Source organism: Chiloscyllium punctatum, chromosome 2 (genome assembly GCF_047496795.1).
Source record: "Chiloscyllium punctatum isolate Juve2018m chromosome 2, sChiPun1.3, whole genome shotgun sequence".
Taxonomy (NCBI): domain Eukaryota; kingdom Metazoa; phylum Chordata; class Chondrichthyes; order Orectolobiformes; family Hemiscylliidae; genus Chiloscyllium; species Chiloscyllium punctatum.
Window position 1 is genome coordinate 69,930,811 of NC_092740.1, and position 23,730 is coordinate 69,954,540.

Below are 23,730 nucleotides of genomic sequence, written 5' to 3' on the forward strand. Positions count from 1 at the left end.
TCTGTGTTCATAGGAATCCAATATTGAATTGTTGGTACCTGTAGTGAGTAGTAGTCAAAGAATAAAGAAAATTTACAACACAGGAACAGGTCCTTCGGCCCTCCAAGCCTGAGCTGATCCAAATGTACTGTCTAAACCTGTCGGTCAATTCCTAAGCTTTTGTATCCCTCTGCTCCCCACCTACTCGTGCATCTGTCCAGACTCATCTTAAATGTGAGAATTGAATTTGGTTCAGATTTGTATCTCCCTTGTCTTGCTGTTGCAATTACTTAAAATTCATTTTACATAAGTCTAAATTCAGTCAATTAATCTGCTTGGGTCATTAAATCTGTGGCGAAAGTGAGGACTGCAGCTGCTGGAGATTAGAGTCAAGATTAGAGTGGTGCTGGAAAAGGACAGCAGGTCAGGCAGCATCCGAGGAGCAGGAAAATCAATGTTTTAGGCAGGAGCCCTTCATCCCTGATGGGAAAAAAAAATTCAATGTGCAGATTTGAAATTAACTAAGTGTGGTTTTCTGTCAGAGCTGAGACTCTATCCAACAATGATTTATCTTTTCAAATAAATTCACTTTGAAATTCATTTAAAACTGTAAATTTGGAAATGGTGAGCATAATTAAAATAAATGAACAATCATATGCTGCAGTAGTTAGCACTGCTGCCTCACAGCGCCAGGAACCTGGGTTCGATTCCAGCCTCGGGCAACTGTGTGGAGTTTGCACATTCTCCCAGTGTCTGTGTTGGTTTCCTCCAGGTGCTGCAGTGTACTCCCACAGTCCAAAGACATGTAGGTTACGTAAACTGGCCATGCTAAATTGCCCATAGTGTTCAGGGGTGCAGAGGTTGGTGTATTTGTCAGGTTCTACATGCCAGGTTGTCACACTGATAGGAAATCCCTATGAGAAGTGTCAAGCTTTCAGAGTGCTCGAATATTGCAAAAACTTGTGATTTCAGATAAATCTGTTGGACTACAACCTGGTGTCATGTGACTTCTGACTTTGTCCACCCCAGTTCAACCGGCACCTCCACGTTATGAGAAGTGTGACTGCACTGCCATCACTAGATTGAGCTGTGTAAACAATTCCTGTTGCAATACATTAGGATTTTCATAATATGCAAATTAGGTAAAAATTGTTAAGCTTTTGTTGCATAGACATTTTGTATATTTGTGATAGTAAATTAAGTGCATGTGTTGTGAGATTCAATTATCTTGCGCTTACAGCATTCATTGTCCTAATAACTATTTTGTTCATGATGGATTTTAATTTTCTGAACCAGTCACATTTGTCGTTATATATCTTTAGTCTTAAATAGGTTACTAGGTTAACAGAGCTTCCTCATAATCGCACCTAATTCTGTTATAGATTGTTTTGTATATAAAAAATGATTTATGAATCTCTGCTATTGTATCATTTGAATTGATATTTTAAGTACAGTTTGTTGCCAAGAAGACTGAAGAAATGACTGAGATTCTATTTCAGAAATTTTTAACTCTTATTGAAGAATAATCCTGAGTCTTTAGGGTGCTCAGTGTTTGGTGATCTACTTGGGGTAATTTGGTTTGAAAGTCTACCTAGTTCCAGCGAGCTGCATGGACTTCTCAGTCGATCTATTCCCTATCAGTGTTCTTTGCGTTGTCTGTTCACTAAAAAGAAAGTCCCATAGACGTAGAGAACCACAGAGCTGCTCTGACATTAGAGAGAGATGGCTGATAATGGTTTAGCCTGAGGGTCACCAAGCTTAAAGCAAGAGGTGAGGTTGAGAAAGTGGGACCTTCGTGAGAACTTTAGCCAGTTCAGGAATTGAACCTGCATTGTTGGCCTCATTCTGCATCATGAGTCAGCTGTTCATTTAACTAAGTTAACTAACTAGTTGTTCCTCACAAGAGCCATATTAGACTTGAAATTTATTTGGTTTCCTATACACAGATATTGCTAGACCTGTTGAGTTTCTCAGGCACTTCCTGTTTTTACTTTAGATTTCCAGTATCTACTGAACTTTGCTTTTATTTTAATTTATCACAATGTGTCTTCACTGTGAGATACTAAAACTTTCAACTTTGTTTTTTTCTAGACTTTGTGAACTAGGTCAATTTGAAATAACAACAGGTGGCTGGGTCATGACTGATGAGGCTAATGCGCATATTTACGCAATGATTGACCAGTTGCTTGAAGGACATCAATGGCTGGAGAGAAATTTAGGTGAGAGTCATTCACACATTTTTCTTGCATTTTTCAACTTTATGTAATTTAACTATTGTCCTGTTTGTTTAGATAGGATCCAAGTCTCATCCTCATTTTTTGAAGTTGCACTGAATTCACAGTCAGTATAATCAGAATCATAGAATTGCTGCAAAGCAGAAAGAGGCCATTCGGCCCATTGAGTCGTCATAAAATGACATTGTTAATTTTTGTGCTAGAAGGTAATTTCATATATTTCAAAGTAGAAATGTTGTCTTTGTTACAGAAAACATTTTGAAGTAACTACCTGCATCTACCACTTCTGGCGGTTCATTCCGCGTATGAATTACCCTCTGTATGAAAGAGGTGCGCCTTCGGTCCCTGTTAAATCTTTCACCTCTCAACTTAAAAATATGCTCTCAGTTTTGAGCTCTATGACCCTTGAGAAAGATCTGTGCTATTCACCTTATCTATGATCCTCATGATTTTATAAATCTGTATAACATCACCCCTCAACCTCCTGCATCCAGTGGAAAAAGTCCCAGCCTATCTTGCCTCTATTTGTAACAGAAACTGTCTCATTTAATAATAGGGTGACCAGAACTGTACACTGTACTCCAAAAGTGGCCTCACCAGTGTCCTTTACAATCTCAACATGATATCAACTCCAGTACTCAGTGGTCTGAGCATGGCTAGCTTGCCAAACACCCTCTTTACCACTCTGTTTACCTGTGATGCAATCTTGATTAATCCCTGCTTCACCAAAAACAGATTAATTCTGACCCTCAGAATTGCTTCCAATAGTTTCCCCACCACTGATGTTAGATTGACAAACCTGTATTTTCCTCATTTGTTCCATGTTCCCTTCTTGAATACTGGTATCGGATTGGCTGTCTTCCATCCTCTGGTACATCTCCCTGTGATCAGAGAGGAATTGAAAATTTTTTAAGCACCGCTGTTATTTTCTCCCTTGCCTCACTCAACAGCCTGGGTTACATTTCATCCAGCCCTGGATATTTATCTAATTCTAAGTCTGCCAGACCACTCAGAACCTCCTCTCTGTCTATGCTAATTTCTTTAATTGTATCACAACCCCCCCTGATTTCTATAACCATATCTTCCCTCTCACTAACATACCATCCCAAAGTACTCATTTATAACCATACCTACGTCCTCCGCCTCGACATACATGTTACTGTTGTGGTTCTTAATGGCACCTATTCTTTCCTTCGTTACCCTTTTACCCATAATATGTCTGTAAATTGACTTAGGATTTTACTTTATTTTGTGTGCTGGTATCCTTTTATATCTCCTTTTAGCTCTCCGAAACTCTTTTTAAAGTTCCCTCCTGCACATTCGACACTCCGTGAAATATTCTGCTGTTTTAAGCCTTTAGTAATTGTCATAAGCTTGCCTCCTTCTCTTAATGCATGTATCCCTCGATATCCAGGGTTCAAAGGATTTGATGGTCCCACCCTTTTTTCTTGGAACATGTTGACCCTGTACACTCCAGATTTCTTTCTTGAATCCAACCCACTGTTTTAAGACAGATTTAGCACTGGCCAAATCTTATCTGATCTTATTAAAATTGGCCTCCCCCAGTTGAGAATCTTGATTTTAGGCCCTTGCTTATCATTGAACATAACAATCTTAAATCTAATGGAGTTGCAATCGCTGTCTGCAAAATACTTCCACACTGATTCTTTAACCACTTGCCCAGCTTTGTTACTTAAAATCAAGTCCCCTTCATTGTCAGGCCTTCTACATACTGGCTTAAAAAGCTGTCATGGATGCAATTTAAGAACTCTTCTCGCACCATGACTACCCCAGTTAATGTTGAGTAAGTTGAAATTCCATATGTAACTATGCTATTACTTTTATACTTCCCTGAAATTTTTGTGTGTGTCTGCTTTTCTTCTACTTTCGGACTGTTGGCTCCAAGCAATGTGTTTGCTCCTTTTTGGTTTTTAAGTTCAATCCAATGGTTTCCTTTGATGAACCTTCTAAAATGTCATCCCCCTTTACTGTTGTAATAAATACTCTGATCAAGATTGAGATATGTCTTCCTCTTTTACCTCCTTTACTATTTTGCCTGAAGACCCTGAATTCTGGGATATTGAACTGCTAATCTAGGCCTCCTCTTAACTTTCTTTCAGAAACAAAAGTTACATCGTACACATGTTTTAACTTGTGCTATCAATTCGTCAGTCTTGTTTGTCACTCTATTTTCAATGAACTCAATACTATCTAATGTTGCCAAACTCCTTTGTGCCTTAACTGGTCCATAATGTCTCTGCCTTCCTGACTTGTTTCGTCTTTTAATTCTGACTGTTCATCTTTAGTGTTTCCCTCTTCTTGAATCCAGTTATTACCTGATTTAAACGATTAATTGTAACTAATGCTACTAGACTTATTTTGTGCTAATGAGTCAAAGTGTGGCACTAGGAAAGCACAGCCAGTCAGGCAGCATCCAAGGAGCAGGAGAATCGACATTTCGAGCATAAGCTGTTCATCGGGATTCCTTGACACTTTTTGACTCTGATCTCCAGCATCTGTAGTCCTCACTTTCTCCTGCTTTTCTACTAATACTCATTTAGCACACATTGCAGCACTTAATCCCATTGAAATTCTTTAAGTGTCTGGTCCCAACTGTAAATTAGCTGGGTATAGTAATTGCAAAAGGCCAGATGTTGCTGTCAGTGATTTTGTGTTACTACATAGAGCCCAATTGTTGAAAACCCCCACATTCTGTGATCAATCAATAATCATAGCAGTGATTAAATCTTGCTCAAATTTGTGTTACTAGTCTGGCTGTAAAACTCTTGAAAAGGTTATTCCACATTGATTAAAGCATCACTGGATATTTTACTCAGTGTCCTAACTTTGTAGTTACAGTTGAACTACCACATACCTTGTAAAATGAATATTTGTGGAACATCTGATGTCGTCATTTTTATAAAATATTCCTCAACATTATTCTTTTTATAACATTTTATAATATTTCAACTTCTAGCTAAATCCTGGGCATTTATCAGATAACTCCTATATCACATTACATTGATTTTGTCCTTTGCTAAATTTTATTGGACGTGAATGATAATCAATGCATTTTAATTACTGTTTTTCTGTCTGCAACAGTATTTCCTTATACTTAACCAACTCAAAGACATGATTGTACCTGTCTGTTTGGGAATATCCTTGTCTTGATGCCAGATTCAAATTATGGAATATGAAAGGGAAAATCCATGTCACTTAAAACGTTGGATTCTTTTGGGCAGTCAATGAAAATACATTACTGACAAATACTTTAGTTTCATTACTAACTGCAAACTCTGTACTCTGCGCACAGTTTTTGAGCTTTAATTCAAATTCATATTATTTCATCAATTTTGATGGAAGGTCAATGCTCTGAAACTTGAGCTATCATTCTTTCCCACATTCACAGGAGTAAGGCTGTTGAGTGTTTCCAGCATTTTCTGTTTTTAGTTTGGCTTAGTAGGTTTGAAATAAGTTAATTGATTTATCTACCAAGATTTTTGCTTCTAGGTCAGGAGCACAGAAGTAAGAAGTTTCCTGGCTCTGAAAAGCCAACCCAGAGAAACATGCCACAGATGATTGGAGTTTTGATCCTTAGAAATAGATCTAAATAACTTGCAATGTGAAGGGTGCAGTCTGTGGAATGTAGACATAATGCAGAACACATGCAGACACATGCGCCTCCATACATGTGCACACATAAGTGCACAGACAAACCCCCAAATGCGTGTGCATCTCTACACACACCTGCGCACAATCACACAAAGATATCACACTCACACGTACGCACACGTGCCCTTACCCATCTTATTTGCACACACCACACACATCGCACGCACACATTTTGAACAACATTAAATGTAACATATTTCCAATTCCTGTTAACACAAAGGTTAAAGCCATGAAATGTGACATGATAAATAGAACCCAACCAGGCCCATTCTTTAATGAAAAATATTCCAATACAACACTGCATCTACCCAACAATGTGGAAAATTGTCCAGGTATGTCCTGTATATAAAAAGCAGGTCAAATCCAGCCGAATTAGCAGGTCAAACCTAGTCAATTTCCGTCTCATCGGTCTACTCTCTATCATCAGTAAAGTAATGGGAGATGTCAAACAGCATTGTTTAGTAATAACCTGACCACTCAGCTCCTGACCATGTTACAGCCTTGGTTCAAACATGGATAGAAGAGCTGAACTCCAGAGGAAATGTGAGAGTCCCTGCCCTTGACATCAAGACTACATTCGACCATGTGTGCCATCAAGAAGCCCTCGCAAAACTGGAATCGATGGGAATGTGTGGCAAACTCTGAAGAATTTGAGGTCATACCTGGCATATTGGGAGATGGTTGTGATTGTTGAAAATCAGTTATCTCAGGACATCTCTGCAGGAGTTCCTCAGGGTAGTGTCCTTGGTCAAACCATTTTCAATTGTTTTCATTAATGACCTTCCCTCCATTATAAAGTCAGAAGTAGAATGTTTGCATCTGAGTGCACAATGCTCAGCACCGTTTTTGCAACTCTTCAAATACTGAAGCAGTCCATGTTCAAATGCAACAAGATCTGGACACTATCTAGCTTTGGGATGAAAAGTGGCAAGTAACAGTTACACCAGAGAAATGAGAATCATCAGGAAGTGGCAATCTAACCATCTCCCTTGGCATTCAAAATCCTTCCAATATCAACATCTTGGAGGTTACCATTGACCAAAAACTCAACTGGACTTGCTAGATAAATACAGTGGCTACAACAGCAGGTCAGAGTATAGGAATGATGTGGAGGTGCCAGTGTAGGACAGGGGTGGGCAAAGTCAAAATTCACACGACACCAGGTTATAGTCCACCAGGTTTATTTGAAATCACAAGCTTTTGGAGTGCTACTCCTTCCCTTCGCCTGACAAATGAGCAGTGCTCCGAAAGCTTGTGATTTCATTTAAGCCTGTTGGACTATAACCTTGTGTCACATGACCTCAGAATTTAAGAACACTGCAATGAATAATTCTCCTCCTGATTCCTCGAAACCTGGCCACAAGGCACAAATCAGGAGTGTGATAGAAAATCTTCCACTTGCCTGGATGGGTGCAGCTCTAACAACATTCAAGAATCTTAACACCATCCAGGACAAAGCAAACTGCTTCATTGGCACTGCATCCACAAACATCTACTCCCTCCACCACTGACATTCAGTAGCTACAGTGTGTACTATCTACAAAATACAAGTCACAAGTTCACAACGATCCTGAAGCAGCATCTTGGAAACCCGCAACCATTTCCATCTAGAAGAACAAGGGCAGTAGATATGTGGGAACACCACCACCTGCAAGTTACCTTCCAAGCCATTCACCATCCTGACTTGGAAATATACCATCATTTGTTCACTGTCATTGCATCAAAATCCTGGAATTCTCTCCCCAAGGGCATTGTGGATCCACCAACAGCACATAAACTGCAGTGGTTCAAGTAGGCAGCTCATCACTACTTTCACAAGGCAATCAGGGATAAGCAATGAATCCTGGCCAGCTAGCGACATTTGTATCCCACAAGTGAATAAATAAAAAAAAGTTGAAAATTGCAGTAAATGTAGTGGAGGAAAACCTATGGTATACGTTTGTTCCAATATTATTTAATATGGATGTTACTTTTATATTCACTTTTTTTTCCTAAAAGGGCAATGAATAATTCTCCTCCTGATTCCTCGTACTTTTTTGAATGATTTCGAGTAGCTGTATTCCAATTTTAAGACAAATATTAACTTAGGGAAAATTAGCATTAAAAAATTCTGTTGTTGGAGAATTGCCACTGCCATGTTGTTACTGTTTAATTCTTGACTGTAGTCTTTGTTAATACAAATACCGTAGAGAGACCAAATAAATTTCCCAGTGGTACAGAGAATTTGAACATGGGACATGAATAGGCCTTTCAATCCATCAAGCCTACTCAACAATTCAATTAGATGATCAGCCATAATCTATCTCAGTGCCACTTTCATGTGCTACCCCCATATAAAACAGGGGTTAAGACATTCAGCCCATATAGCCTGCTCTGCTATGAGATTATGACAGATCATCTATTACAATTCAATTTTCCCGCATTACTAGGCAATTGTTACTGGGCAAACAAAAGAATCTGTGCTAGGATCATAGCTTTTCACAAGCTGTAGAAATTATTTAGATGTAGAGATAAATTCTAACATTCCCAAATTTGCTTATGACACTAAACTGGGTGAGAATGCAGGTGGTGAGGAAGCTAGAAGGAGGTTTCTTGATGTCGTAATTCTCCAGAAATCAATCTATCTCTAACTTGAATATGATCAAATATGGAGCTTCCACAGGCTTTTTGAGTAAAGAACACAAAAGGTTCACCACCCTCTAGAGAAATGTTTTTCTCATACCCACACTTCCCAATTTCTCTCAATTTAAGAAATATTCCGCCTTTCTGTTTTTTCATCCAAAGTGAATAACTTCACACTCAGTCACATTTATACTCAATTTACCAAGTTTTAGACCCCTTGACGCCTCGTTGTAGCTTCCTCACCACCTGCATTCTCACCCAGTTTAGTGTCATCAGCAAAGTTGGGAAAGTTAGAAATTATCTCCACATCTAAATAATTTTTACAGCTTATGAAAAGCTATGGTCCTAGCACAGATTCTTTTGTTTGCAAACTAACAATTGCCTACCATTCTGAGAATGATCCATTTAGTCCTACTGTCTGCTTTCTATCTGTTAACCAATTGTCAATCTGTACTAGCATATTGCTCCTAATCATATGCATTCGAATTTTATTTACTCACCTCTTATGCGAGATCTCATCAAAAGCCTCCTAAAAATCCAAATACACAACATCTACTGGTTTTTCTTTATCAATGCTGGAAATAATATCTACAAAAAAGTGTGTCAAACATGATTTCCCTTTCATAAATCCATGTTGACTGTCCCCAATTTTATAATTGGGAGTTTGCACATTCTCCCCATATCTGCGTGGGTTTCCTCCGGGTGCTCCGGTTTCCTCCCACAGTCCAAAGATGTGCAGGTTAGATGAATTGGCCATACTAAATTGCTTGTAGTGTTAGCTGAAAGTGTAAATGTAGGGGAATGGGTCTGGGTGCGTTGTTCTTCGGAAGGTCGGTGTGGACTTGTTGGACCGAAGGGCCTGTTTCCACACTAAGTAATCTAATCTAATCTAATCTAATCTTAAAAAAATGTTTTCACCAAATGTATTGTCACATGTTTTAAGACATTCTAACATTTTCCTTCGCTTAGACATCAAGCTAACAGGGTATGTAGTTCTCTACTCCCTCCCTTTTAAAAATCCTGTTCACCATAACCTTTGCAGAATCTATGTAATCTTGAAAGATAATAACTAATGCATCCACTATCTTACTAGTGACCTCCTTGAATACTCTGGAATAAAGCTACCTGATCCAGGGAATTTACCAAACTTTGACTCGGTTGATTTTTCGAGAGCTGCTGCTTTGCTGCTGTTAACCTTTTAGTTCTTAAAGTTCATAATTCTGTTGTTCATCTTGTATTTCTGGACGATTATCTGTTCTTTTTTTGTGAGGACAAATGGAATATAACTGTTTAGTTTCTCTGCCATTTCCCTGTTCACCACTGTAAATTCTCCTCTCCGCAGCGGTTATGGGCACACATATGTCTTTGTCAAACTTTTGTCTTTCATTTGTCTAAAGAAGTTTTTACAATTTGTCCTTATGTATTAGTATTATGGTTTCTTTTTTAATCAGTTTCTTGGTCCTTTTGCTAGGTTCACATTTGCTTCCAAACATCAACCTTTGATCTAATGCAGTCCTTAATATGTTTTGTTAAGCCGGTTGACTTATTTTTCCCTCCTTGGATGTTTGTGATGGAATGGATATTTGTTGTTGAAGATGTAATAACTTGTTACGAATTACTTATAGCCTGTCTCTCATCAAATCCTTAAATGTATTTTCCCAATCCATCATAGCTAACTTGCCCCTCATGGCTTCATTGGTTACGCTTGTTTAGATTTAAGACTGGATTTCGAGTGGGCTCTGTAGCATACAAACCCATGGAATTTCACAATTATGTTCTGGTCAATCTATGAACAATTTGGGTCCTGTATCTAAGGCAAAATATACTGAAGGCAGTTCAGAAAATGTTTACTCGGTTTATACCAGGCATGTTCGAGAGATTGAGTAGGTTGAGCCTATGCTTGTTGGAATTTAGAAGAATGAGGACTGACCTTATTGAAACATACAGCAATCTTAGGGAGATTTTTTTTCCCTTGTGGGACAGTCTAGGCCCTCGAGGGAGATCTTAGAATAAGGGGTCGCACATTTAAGCCAGATGGGGAGGAATTGCTTCCCGCAGAGGGTAGTGAACCTGTGAACTCTTTGTTGCAGAAACCTGTTGAGGCTGGGTTGTTAGTTATATTCATGGCTGAAATAGACTTGTGAGCAGTAATCATAATTCCCATAATCAGTAGTTATGGGAAAAGGCAGGAAAACTGGAGTTGATCATTAGATAAGCCATGATTTTATTGAATGCTTGATCAAACTTGATGGATGGAATAGCCTATTTCTGTTTCTCCATCTTTATGGTCTTATTGTCCTTATTTCCCAAAGTCGCCTTTACAGGGTTCTTAATGATCTGTTTCTGATCTCACAGCAATAGTCCTATTCATAGTTGGCTTATCAATGTAGTGTTCCAGATATCCATTTGTTATGACATGGGGAAAACCCCTTTGCAAATTTAAAACTCGCAACACAGAAAAGATTTATCCCGGGCAGTAATTTGTGAAAATTCAAGAGGTCAAGAACTCTTTAAAGTAAAAATTAATAACTTTATTTCTTAAAGTATAACAGAGAATGATTAACTAACAACTCCTTCCTCTAACCTATATTTTACCACCTTCTTCTACAATACTAGTCCGACAAAACTCCCGATTGATTTACAAAACAAAACTTCTTATCTCAAAACCAGGCAGCTTTCAGTTTTCTCTGTATTCCTGTCATCATCTTCTTGGGTATTCTGCTTCACAGGTTACTGATAATAAAGGTACATTTTAAGAGAGCTTATTTTTCAGGCAGTCTTTACATTGCTTGTAGCTTGGCAGTTCTCCTCTCAATGTTTCAATTTTCCCTGGTCCCAAAGCATCGGATTGTATCATTGACTTTTGAGATTGTCAACATACTCGATTCAAGCTTGATTGAAATTTGGTATTTTCGGGATATAATTTAAACTAATTGTCAGAATTCAAATTTTTAAAAATCTCATAGCAACCCAGCCAAGTGCTATCTGTTCTGAACCAAATGTTACATTGTTTGTTTCTTATTGAGAACACTTGGTGCTGTCACTGCTAGCTTTTGACTCTCTTAAAGGTACAGAACCCTCACGTCTTCATAACACATTTAATGTGCATTCCTGAAATTCATCCTCCATAGAGTTGGTGCTGATTTGATTAACCCTTTCTATATACAAATTGAAGTAGCCCTTATTATTGTGTTTGCCCATGGTATCATAACAGTCAGTCAGGGGACTAACTTGATTACAGCATCCAAGGAGCATACAGTTCAGGCAGCATCCAAGGAGCTTCGAAATCGACGTTTCAGGCAAAAGCCCTTCATCAGGAAGGGCTACTATCCAGGAATCCTACTATCCAGGGATCATTGTTTTTGCTGCTTGGAGATTAGCCACAACCAGACCTTCAAGTGAAATCTAACCGGTTTGGGAATTACAGATGCATCTGTCGGAGAGCTGTGGAGACTTTGGACTAGGTGCTTTGCCATGCTTAGTACTCACAAACATGGACAGGAGATAGGCCATAATCTGTCTGGGAGGTTTGGACAGCACTGAGCATAGGTATTTTCGGGAACAGTCCATGGACTGTTGGGAAAGTAGGAAAATGGAGTCTTGGGGTGAGCTGCATTGTGTTGTGCAGCTGAGTGGCTAATGCTGCTCTCCAAATATAAGAATGGAATCTGAAAAACATTGGAGGAAGCATGAATATGGAAGGGTGAGGCGAGAGTTTGCAAGTTATTATATCTGGTTTCATGGAAATTTCGATAGTGGCAATGGCATTGCAGAAAGTCACAGGCTTAGAGGGAAAATCTTGGATATTTGTAGTCATATGAAAGGGGTGGATGGAAATGTGGGGAGCTTGAAAGCTGATGGCATTGACAATGGCCAGCACCATCAAACAGAATGTGAAGATTGAGGTTGGTAATCTTGACCTTCTCACAGCAAAGCATGAATTAAATAATGTGCGGGCAGGGGTCATGGGGGAAGGGTGCAGGTGGGATGAGTGAGGAGCAGGAGTGGGTGGGGGAGGGGCAATGAAGGTAATCTCTAAATTAAAAGAAAAATCCTGTGATTAATGGAGATTTGAATTACAAGTTGTTCTGCTGTAATGCACATTTCGATTACCCAAATTCGCTGTGACGCCATTGACAAATTGAGCACATTTTCTAAAGTGCCACCTTTTAAAACATGTGTTAGCTGTAACAATTACATCGTCAACACATTAAGCGCTGTTTCTAAAGCACAATTTATCTATATTGTGGGGTTGCACAAGAAGGCACCCATCGCATTATAGAAGAGCTATCTATAATAGAGTACTGGAGAAATTCAGCAGTTTTGGCAGTATCTGTGAAGAGCAAAACAGTCTTCCAAGGAAGAGTCAAAATCATTTTTCAAATTAACTTTGTTTCTTTCTCCATAGATGCTTTCAGACCTGCTGAGTTTCGCCAGCACTACTATTTTTACTTTTAATCTCCCAACGTTGTCTGTTGAAATGGCCTATGCTATCTGCATCTGAGTAAAGTGAAAAACCTCAGAGGTCCCTGTAGAGGCATTACATTCCCATCCTCTGATAGACCTCCATGCCATTATGCAACGTTTTGTAGCTTAACTTTTTGAAGTTGATGTGCAACCCAGGATCTACCCAAAGAGAAAATAAAATAAACCCTTTTAATTTTAGTGTTATATAAATCTTAAACCAAGTATATATAAGTATTAATTGTGTCCTCTTCTCATCCAAGTTTCTATGTGACACTGATAATTGCATTGTCTGGCAGTACTTTATAGTCTGTGTTCTAGTTTGAGCCTGCTTGTCATATCAGGTCCATTGAATGGTGAGACAAGTGTGATGTTTGGACTTGATTATTTTCGTTTGGAAGAAGGCCGTCTCAAGCCTTGTAGAATCTAAATCAGATTTCATTTTAAAAGCACAGGGTGATAGAAGCAGGCATTTTTCTCTTGTTTACAAGTCCCCAGAAACTCTGTCCCTTGATCTGACCTTTACCTTAATATCTTTTCCCAGTGTAATTATCTCCACAGCCTCTGATTTCACAATACTTTTAGTCTCCAATAATCTATGCATCTCACTCTTGGTTATGTTTAATTACTGAGCATGCCCAACTCTCCACTGTAGAAATTCCTCTAAGATTTGCAATTGTCTGAGTGAAAAATGTGACTTATCAAGCAGTGGAAGGTGTGGAGTTTACATGTAATCCATGATGAAACATGATCTAATTGAATGCAGACCAGGCTCAATGGGTCATCCAGCTTATTCTAGCTCGAATGCCCTACATGAAATATAACAGTTTAGAGCAACTGGAATATTTACTATTTGACAAGGTAGCAAATAGGAAGAAATGAGATGCTCGAGATCTGAAACAAAAACAGAAATAGCTTGAGAAACTCAGCAGGTCTTGCAACATCTTTGGGGAGAAAACAGAAGAAATGGAAGAATTTTTAAAAAGGGTGAAAATTTTTATGGTATTGCATTGATTGAGTGGGAGTCAGTGTAGGTCAGCAAACACAGGAGCAATAAATGAATTAAGATATGGACCTCAAACCTTTGGATAACTCTCAGTTTATAGAGGCAGAATTTGGGCAGAGTCTGTTGGAAGAATCAATTCAGCAATAACACAGAAAAGAAAGAGTTTGGCAGCAGATGAGCTGGATGAAGTCAGCAATGTTAAGTGAGTAGGTGATCTTGGTGTTGGCATGGATAGATTGTCAAAAGCTCACTCGGGTCAAATCTGATAGAGGTTGTGAATATTCTGAGGGTCACTGGACCTGAAGCTTTAATCTGATTTCTCTCCACAGTTTCTGCCAGACCTGCTGAGTTTTTCCCGCAAGTTCTGATCTTATTTCTGATTTCCAGCATCCACAGTTTTTTTTTGTTTAGCGGTTGCAAATACATTGAATTAGGCACAGACTGTTGCCAGAATGAGGGATGATGTTGATGACGAGGAAATGGCTTCTGGAATGGAGGCTAATGAACGATATCTCCAATCCTATGAATCTTACATTGGAGGAAGTTTCATGCAGTATGAAAGATTAGATAAGCCTTTTGATTATTTTCCAAGATTGGAGGACCCCATTAGAATTTAGGCCAGTTGTCTGCTTAAGAAATGTTACAATTCATGTCTTTGTGACTACATGAAATTTTATTCATTGCCAGATCTAAGCATCCATTTACAAACTTACAAACTTTTATAAACATAGTTACTTAATAGATATAGTACTTTGTATAGCTGAGCTTGACATTTGTTTCTGAAGAAATAATGTTAAAATATATTTATTCCTCTTCTATACAAAGTAACCATTTGCCGTCTTCCCTTGGATTGCCAGTTTATTAACTAATACAATGCATTTTTGTTCACTGTGGCAGGAATAAAGCCTAGATCAGGATGGGCCATTGATCCGTTTGGGCACACACCAACTATGGCATACCTGTTAAAACGAACAGGAATTTCAAATATGCTAATTCAAAGAGTCCACTATTCTGTGAAGAAATACTTGGCTAAACAAAGGGACTTGGAATTCTTTTGGAGACAGAATTGGGGTATGTGCAATTAATATATTGTATTTATTAATGCAGTAACAGGTTGTAAAACATCGAGGTTACAGTTCTTAAACTTTATTTATAAGAAATGTATGTCAGGATTTTAATAGCTGCCCATACCAATTACATAGTTAATGAAACCATATAGACTCTGCTGCATTCTAGCAAACTGCCTCCTTTGGGGTGGTAAATGTTCAATGATTTCTGTGACCTCATTATTTATATTGGATGGGCACTGAATATGAATTGTGCAAAAACTCAATGTTTAGTACCACAAGAGGGTAACACATAATTCATAGAATCCCTGTAGTATGGAAGAAGGCTATTCAGCCCATAGAGTCTGCATCAACCCTCTGAAGAGCACCCCACCCAGACCCAGCCCCGTACCATATCCTGTTTTACATTTACTGTGGCAAGCTCACCTCGCCCACACATCCCTGGATATTACGGCCAATTTAGCATGGCCAATCCATCTAACATGTGCATCTTTGGACTGTGGGAGAAAACTGGAGCACCCAAAGGAAATCCACCCAGACACAGGTAGAGCATGCACACTCCACACAGGCATTCGCTCAAGGCTCGAATTAAACCCGGATCCTGAGCACTGACTAAACGTGCCACCCCCAGTGTCAGATAACGATATGATAGTCATGGAATTCAATCTCCAAAGTAATAACTCTAGAAAGCATTTAATGAAAGTGGCATTGGACTTAAGTCATGATAAATCAATATTCTTGATATTCTCTGCCGTATACGCTGCTATTGTTATGACACACAATAAATAATGCTCTGGGCATATGCTAATGATAAATAAGTTCAAAATGTTTCATATGAAAATGTAAATTAATCAGAAGTTATGTTTCCTTCTGTATTTATTGGTGCTATGGAAGCAGGATGATCTGGAATCTTGGGCTTGTTGACTGTTGTCACCTGTGGGCTTCCCTAGACACATGTAAAGGGTCCATGCTCAGCGTTAAGAGTTATGGCCATTGAGCAGAATCATTAAATTTCTGCAAGAAATAGGTGCAAATAATATGGCCTGTGGACCCTGATCCCCATCTCCCTTGATTCCAGACAGACACAAATTTGTCTATCTGAGCCTTAAATGCATTCAGCAATGGAGACTTGACAACCCTCTTGTGAAGAGAATTCCAAAGATTTTCAACCCTTTGAATGAAGTTATTTCTCTATATCTTAGTCCTGAATGATCAGCCCCTTCAAGGGAGACTGGCTACTTGCAGGAGACGATCCTTCGGGAAGAGAACTTGTGTTCATTTTGAGTATGCATAAGGGAAGCAGTGGGCAACCACCTCATGCATTCTTTTCTTTAATCATCTTGCTGATTGAAAGTGATCAAGTGAATAGATCATGAGATATGCAAAAACGAACAAAAGATGTACCTTTGGGTAAAACTCTTTTTAAAACACAATTAGTCAAGGAAGACATACCTGACTATACCTACATACTGAGTTAACCCTTCATCATTATTGTTCCACTTTATCTTGCCAAAACAAGTGTGAAGAACTCATGGACTTCTTTGTGACTATTTATTTAGTTGCTATAACGTGATGCACCTCTCCTCATTAAACCAAAATCCATGGCTTTCTGTATCTGTTATCCCCAATCAGCTCATAATATTTCAGGGTTCATTTTGTCTGTGAAACTTTCATCAGTATTCCTTGACAAGATTTCCATTAAATTGCTGCTGTTATGAAGATATGATACCTGTAGTAATTTATGAAATCATAATATCAATGGATATCTATTTCTATCTTCGAATTTTCTGAGGAATACGTTGAAAGGAGACTGGATATAGTGGTGAATAATGTTTCTTGAGTGAAGTAACTATCTAGAATTTTTTTAGCGAGGTCAAATGTCCCACAGTTGGTGGGTATAATAAAGCTAATTAATTTGAATACAGACACTCGGAGATAACTTGCCTGGAGCCTTACATTCTGTCTTTTCTCTGAAACTTCTGTTGTAAGAGTTTGAGAATTGAAAGCCCAGTGGAAGGTCTCATCTGTATACTTGGAGGATTCTTAAAGGAAAATGCAGAAAATACCACTGCAGTTTCCAGGAAAAGTAAATTCAGACATTCATAACTAGTATGCAAAGTGACTTTGGCAGCAGATCAAAATTTGGGCAATCTTTGAATTATTTATTTTCCACGATATTTGACAGTTATTTGACCAAAGTACTTTTGAATGTTTGTTTTCAAATTTGGAAAAAAGGTGGTTTTATATATTTGTACAGTTTTAACCCTTAGCTAATTGTTTTTGCATCTTCAGTTGCATAAGTGTTTTGTTTTCAATTAACTTGTGGTTTATTTGGCATTAAAGAAAGTTGGCTGACTTGTTTCTGATGCTCAGTTATATGTAGTCATATTCATTGGGAATGCCTTTCTTTCTAAATTCAAACTTTGTTGTGACCAGTGGAAGAGTGAGGTAAATAAAGGCATCAGTTCACTTCTTCACCTCAGTGATAATACTGATTACCTGTCTTCTCTCCCTGGTTTCCATATTTATTGAAATTATAAATGGTTCCTTCTCCTATGGCATTATTCTTCTCCCTTTCAAAACCATCTTCACTGCCTCTTCTCAAAAAAAAATCACAATTTACTTCTCCTCAGAACATAGTTAGCTCTAAGTAAAGTTGCAAGAACATAAAACCAGGAGCAGGAGTAAGCAATTTGGCCAGCCAGGCCTAGCCATCTAAATATGACTGCGGCTGTTCTCCTCTCAGTTTCAATTTGTGGGCGGCACGGTGACACAGTGGTTAGCACTGCTGCCTCACAGCGCCAGAGACCTGGGTTCAATTGCCGACTCAGGTGACTGACTGTGTGGATTTGCACGTTCTCCCTGTGTCTGCGTGGGTTTCCTCCAGGTGCTCCGGTTTCCTCCCACAGTCCAAAGATGTGCAGGTCAGGTGAATTGGCCATGCTAAATTGCCCGTAATGTTAGGTAAGGGGTAAATGTATGGGTGGGTTGTGCTTCGGCGGGTCGGTGTGGACTTGTTGGGCCGAAGGGCCTGTTTCCACACTGTAATGTAGTCTTAAAAAAAAACTCCACTTTCCTTTCTGCTTCCTATAACGTTTTAATCCATTGCTAATTAAAAATCTGTCTATATCCTTCATATTCAGTCTCCAGGTGTCCTTCAGACTCTAGGATAGTGAATTCCACAAATTCATGACTCTTCAAGAGAAATAATTCCTTGTCTTCTCTGTTTAAATCTGCTGCCCCTTAGCCTAAAACTATGATCTCTCTTTCTAGATTGCGCACGAGAGGAAACATCCACTCTATGCCTACTTTGTCAATCCTTTTAGGATCTTCTATGCCTCAATTAGATCGCCATTTATTTTTCCAAAAAATACATCTTCTGTGACCATTTGTGCTCTATTTTTCCTCTCTCTGCTGGGTATGACACAGTTGACAACATCGTGCTTCCTCCAGTACCTTTTTGTCTGTTGTTTAACACAATGGTTCTCCTCCATATTGTTTATGAATGGAGTACCTCCAGCAATGGCATCTCTTTTCGACCTACATTGTTACCTCTGGAGTTATTGTAGATTCTACCTTTTGCCTCCTTCTCATTCTCTGTATTCTATCTCCTGGTATTATTATCTAAAAAATAGGTCGAAGTTCCATATCAGCAGATTATTAAATGATACAAAAGAGATGTTATTAAGCCTATCATGCCTTCATTGGCTTATTGAAAGAGCAAAACATAGCAGTTTACCTCTAATAAAACAGTGCTTCTTGAATGGTGTAGTGTTGAGCTCCACCAACGTTTGACTGCTACTTCATCCACAACCTCAATTAGCCAGATTGACAGTTAAAATGCCATCATGAATGTCCTGCTGAAACCTTCCTCATAAATTTTTCATCTGTAGATTCATTAATTCCGATTGTCTCCTGGCTAAGTTAATTTTTTACACTGCTGTCTGTATTCTATCTCATCATACTGCATGCAATTCTGGTCTCCCTGCTATAGGCAGGATGTTGTGAAATTTGAAAGAGTTCAAAAAAGATGTCTGAGAATGTTTCCAGGATTGGAGGGCTTGAGCTATAAGGAGAAATTGAATAGGCTGGGGCTATTTTCCCTGGAGCATTGGAGTATGAAGGGTGACCTTACCGAGGTTTATAAAATCATGAGGGACATAGAGTGAATAGACAAGGTCTTTTCCCTGGGTGGGGAGTCCAAAACTAGAGGAAATAGGTTTAAGGTGAGAAGGGAATGATTTAAAAGGACCTAAGGGGCAACCTTTTCACAAAGAGAATGGTGCATGTGTGAATGAGCTGTAAGAGGAAGTGGTGGTGGCTGGTACAATTACAGTGCTTAAAAGGCATCTGGATGAGATATGAATAGGAAGAGTTTAAAGGGATTTGGGTCAAATGCTGGCAAATGGAAATAGATTAATTTAGGATATCTGGACACATGGACGAATTGGACTGAAGGGTCTGTTTCTATGCTGTACAGCTGTTTCACTCGCCTTTCAGACCTGCACTATATTAGCTCCTGGCCCAGACGTGCTTGCAATTAGAATTGCCATCGTTGTGTTCAAATCTTCATATGTCCTAACCCTTACCAATCTTCTTAACCTTCTTCAACACTATAACACTTTGCAAGTTATATTTTTCCAGCTCTGACTTATACTTTGGCTGTTGCCATACCTTTGGCAGCTGCACTTTCTGCTGTCTAGGTCCTGAAATACCATTTTCTCCTCAATGTTCCTGTCTCCTCATCTTTCTCAATTCCTTTAAGGCCACTTGTTTCGACTAAAGTTTTACATTTGAAATTCTTCTTTGGCTAATCATTCCAACATGAAACATAATTAATGTTTACATTTTTATTTACCCAATGTCATGTTTTATCTGTTCCGGTTTAAATAATTTGTGAATTGTTAGATGTTACAGAAAGTTTACGGTGGATAGAACTGATATTAATTCTAGGTGGAGAATATAGATTAAAAATCTGCCATGGCAAGATGTTAAATATTGTCTGATATTAGTTCAGCTTGTCCTTGCACATTTGTTTTTAAATTTTATGTGCATGGCAAGTTGTTGGAAATGCAATCTAATAATGACAATGAAAGAGTTGGGTGAACAGAACAAGCAAGTATGTGTGCCCTTACCTGTGAAATTAACACTGCAGGTTCTCAGAAGGAAGTATAACTTAATGCCTATATTCAAATTCAAGGTAAGTATAAGAAAATAAATACAGTGAAAAAGATTTGTTTGAGAGGGAGAACAAAAATGATGAAAGCCAAGAATAAAAAGAGAAAATCTCCATGTTCAAACCTGAATAATTTAGACTCAGGACAACAAAGATTGATTGGCAGCATTAACACTTACTCGCATGTTAAATTTGTGCAACACGGCCAGAACCTTTTGCTTAAAGAAGTGTATTGTTGACAGCAAAAATTGGGCCAGAATATACATAATGTTGTGTTGCTGTTATAATTGATTCTGAAAGATTTTGTAAACAGTTGCTTTTTCTTTTGCTGTTATTTGCATGAAATTCATTTGTTATGGATATCTTTGCAAATGGGCATTACAATTGCTGATATATTGCCTTTGTGCTTTTGCTTATACCCTGTTTTTATTTAAACTTCAGATCAGAATGGAAACACCGACATTTTATGTCACATGATGCCATTTTACAGCTACGATGTTCCTCATACATGTGGCCCTGATCCTAAAATATGCTGTCAGTTTGACTTCAAACGTCTACCTGGTGGCCGAATTAGCTGCCCTTGGAGAATACCTCCAGTTGAAATACATGATGGCAATGTTCAAGAAAGGTAACTTACTTAAAATCTTCAACCATCAAATTTGCATGCCACCTTGTGATCACTGGGAGGGAGTTAACTGCATATTGATTCTACTGTCTCCAACATGAAAATAATATGTTGTTTAGTTCTTCAGAGTCATAGCGATGTACAGCATGGAAACAGACCTTTCAGCCCAACTCGTCCATGCCGACCAGATATCCCAAACTAATCTAGTCCCACTTGCTAGCACCTGGCCCATATCCCTCCGAACGCTTCCTATTAATATTCCCATCCAGGTGCCTTTTAAATGTTACAATTGTACCAGCCTCCGCCACTTTCTCTGGCAGCTCATTCTGTGCACGCACCATCCTTTGCGTGAAAAAGTTGCCCCTTAGGACTCTTTTAAATCTTTCCCTCTGGTTCTTTGCCCTCTAGTTCTGGACTCCCCCACCTCGGAGAAAAGACTTTGTCTTTTTACCCGATCTATGCCCTTCATGATTTTATAAACCTCTATAAGGTCAACCCTCAGCCTCTGATATTTGGGGAAAACAGCCCCAGCCTATTCAACCTCTCCCTATAACTCAAATCCTTCTACCCTGGTAGCATCCTTGTTAATCTTTTCTGAACACTTTCAAGTTTCACAACATGCTTACGATAGGAAGGAGACCAGAATTATGCATAATATTCCAAAAGTGGCCTAACCAATGTCCTGTAAAGCCGCAACCTGACCTCCCAACTCCTATACTCAATGCTGTAACCAATAAAAGAAAGCATGCCAAATGCCTTCTTCACTGTCCTATTTACCTGTGGCTCTACTTTCAAGGAGATATGAACCTGACTCCAAGGTCTCTTTGTTCAGCAACACTCCCTAGGACCTTTCCATTAGACAATAGGTGCAGGAGTAGGCCATTCTGCCCTTCGAGCCAGCACCACCATTCATTATGATCATGGCTGATCATCCTCAATCAGTATCCTGCTCCTGCCTTATCCCCATAACCCTTGATTCCACTATCCTTAAGAGGTCTATCCAACTCTTTCTTAAAAGTATCCAGAGACTTGGCCTCCACAGCCTTCTGGGGCAGAGCATTCCGTACACCCACCACTCTCTGGGTGAAGAGGTTTCTCCTCAACTCTGTTCTAAGTGGCCTACCCCTTATTTTTAAACTGTGTCCTCTGGTTCGGGACTCACATCAGCGGAAACATGCTTCCTGCCTCCAGAGTGTCCAATCCTTTAGCGATCTTATACGTCTCAATCAGATCCCCTCTCAGCCTTCTAAACTCAAACGTATACAAGCCCAGTTGCTCCAATCTTTCAGCATAAGATAGTCCCGCCATTCCGGGAATTGACCTCGTGAACCTACGCTGCACTCCCTCAATAGCCAGAATGTCTTTCCTCAAATTTGGAGACCAAAACTGCACACAATATTCCAGGTGCAGTCTCATCCGGGCCCTGTACAGCTGCAGAAGGACCTCTTTGCTTCTATATTCAATTCCTCTTGTTATGAAGGCCAGAATGCTCTTAGCTTGCTTCACTGCCTGCTGTACCTGCATGCTTACTTGCATTGACCTATGTACAAGAACACCTAGATCTCGTTGTACTGCCCCTTTACCTAACTTGACTCCATTTATGTAGTAATCTGCCTTCCTGTTCTTGCCACCAAAGTGGATAACCACACATTATCCACATTAAATTGCATCTGCCATGCATCCGTCCACTCACCTAGCCTGTCCAGGTCACCCTGTATTCTCCTAACATCCTCCTCACATTTCACCCTGCCACCCAGCTTTGTGTCATCAGCAAATTTGCTAATATTACTTTTAATACCTTCATCTATATCATTAATGTACATTGTAAAAAGCTACGGTCCCAGAACTGATCCCTGCGGCATACCACTGGTCACCGCCTGCCATTCCGAAAGGGAGCCGTTTATCACTACTCTTTGTTTCCTGTCAGCCAACCAATTTTCAATCGATGTCAGTATTTTGCCCCTAATACCATGTGCCCTAATTCTGCTCACTAATCTCCTATGTGGGACTTTATCAAAGGCTTTCTGAAAGTCCAGGTATACTACATCCACTGAATATCCCTTGTCCATCTTCAGAGTTACATCCTCAAAAAATTCCAGAAGATTAGTCAAGCATGATTTCCCCTTCATAAATCCATGCTGACTCTGACCTATCCTGTTACTGCTATCCAGATGTGTCATAATTTCGTCCTTTATAATGGACTCCAGAATTTTCCCCACCACTGAAGTCAGACTAACTGGTCTATAATTCGCTGTTTTCTCTCTCCCTCCTTTCTTAAAAAGTGAGACAATATTAGCCACCCTCCAATCCGCAGGAACTTATCCTGAATCTATAGAACATTGGAAAATGATCACTAATGCATCCGTGATTTCTGGAGCCACCTCCTTCAATACCCTGGGATGCAGACCATCAGGTCCCGGAGACTTATCAGCCTTCAGACCTAACAGTCTCTCCAACACCATTTCCTGCCTAATATGAATTCCCTTCAGTTCAGTTCCTTCAGCCACTATTACATCTAGAAGATTGCTCGTGTCTTCCCCAGTGAAGACAGATCTAAAGTACCAATTCAACTCTTCTGCCATTTCTTTGTTCCCCATAATAAATTCACCCATTTCTGTCTTCAAGGGCCCAATTTTAGTCTTAACCATTTTTTTTCTTTTCATATACCTAAAAAAGCCTTTACTATCCTCCTTTATATTTTTGGCCAGTTTACCTTCATACCTTATTTTTCTTTGCGTATTTCCTTTTTCGTTTCCTCTGTTCTTTAAAAGCTTCCCAGTCCTCCGATTTCCCACACATCTTTGCTATGTTATACTTTTTCTCTTTTGTCTTTATATGGTCCATAACTTCCCTTGTCAGCCACGTCCACCCCTGCCTCTCTTTAG

At 39.2% G+C, this 23,730-nt stretch overlaps 1 protein-coding gene and 1 long non-coding RNA gene across 2 annotated transcripts in view; one reads left to right on the plus strand and one right to left on the minus strand.

Annotated features, from left to right (window-relative positions):
• man2a1 (mannosidase, alpha, class 2A, member 1) overlaps nucleotides 1-23,730 on the plus strand; it is a 233,201-nt gene that overhangs the window by 47,220 nt on the left and 162,251 nt on the right. The window contains exons 5-7 of the mRNA XM_072583645.1: nucleotides 2,071-2,198; nucleotides 14,875-15,048; nucleotides 20,662-20,848. Coding sequence (XP_072439746.1) covers nucleotides 2,071-2,198; nucleotides 14,875-15,048; nucleotides 20,662-20,848 — 489 coding nt within the window. The remainder of the gene's footprint in view (nucleotides 1-2,070; nucleotides 2,199-14,874; nucleotides 15,049-20,661; nucleotides 20,849-23,730) is intronic.
• Nucleotides 1-23,730, minus strand: part of LOC140485362 (uncharacterized) — a 107,702-nt gene that overhangs the window by 5,100 nt on the left and 78,872 nt on the right. The window contains exon 2 of the long non-coding RNA XR_011962337.1: nucleotides 3,013-3,094. This is a non-coding gene — a long non-coding RNA (uncharacterized lncRNA). The remainder of the gene's footprint in view (nucleotides 1-3,012; nucleotides 3,095-23,730) is intronic.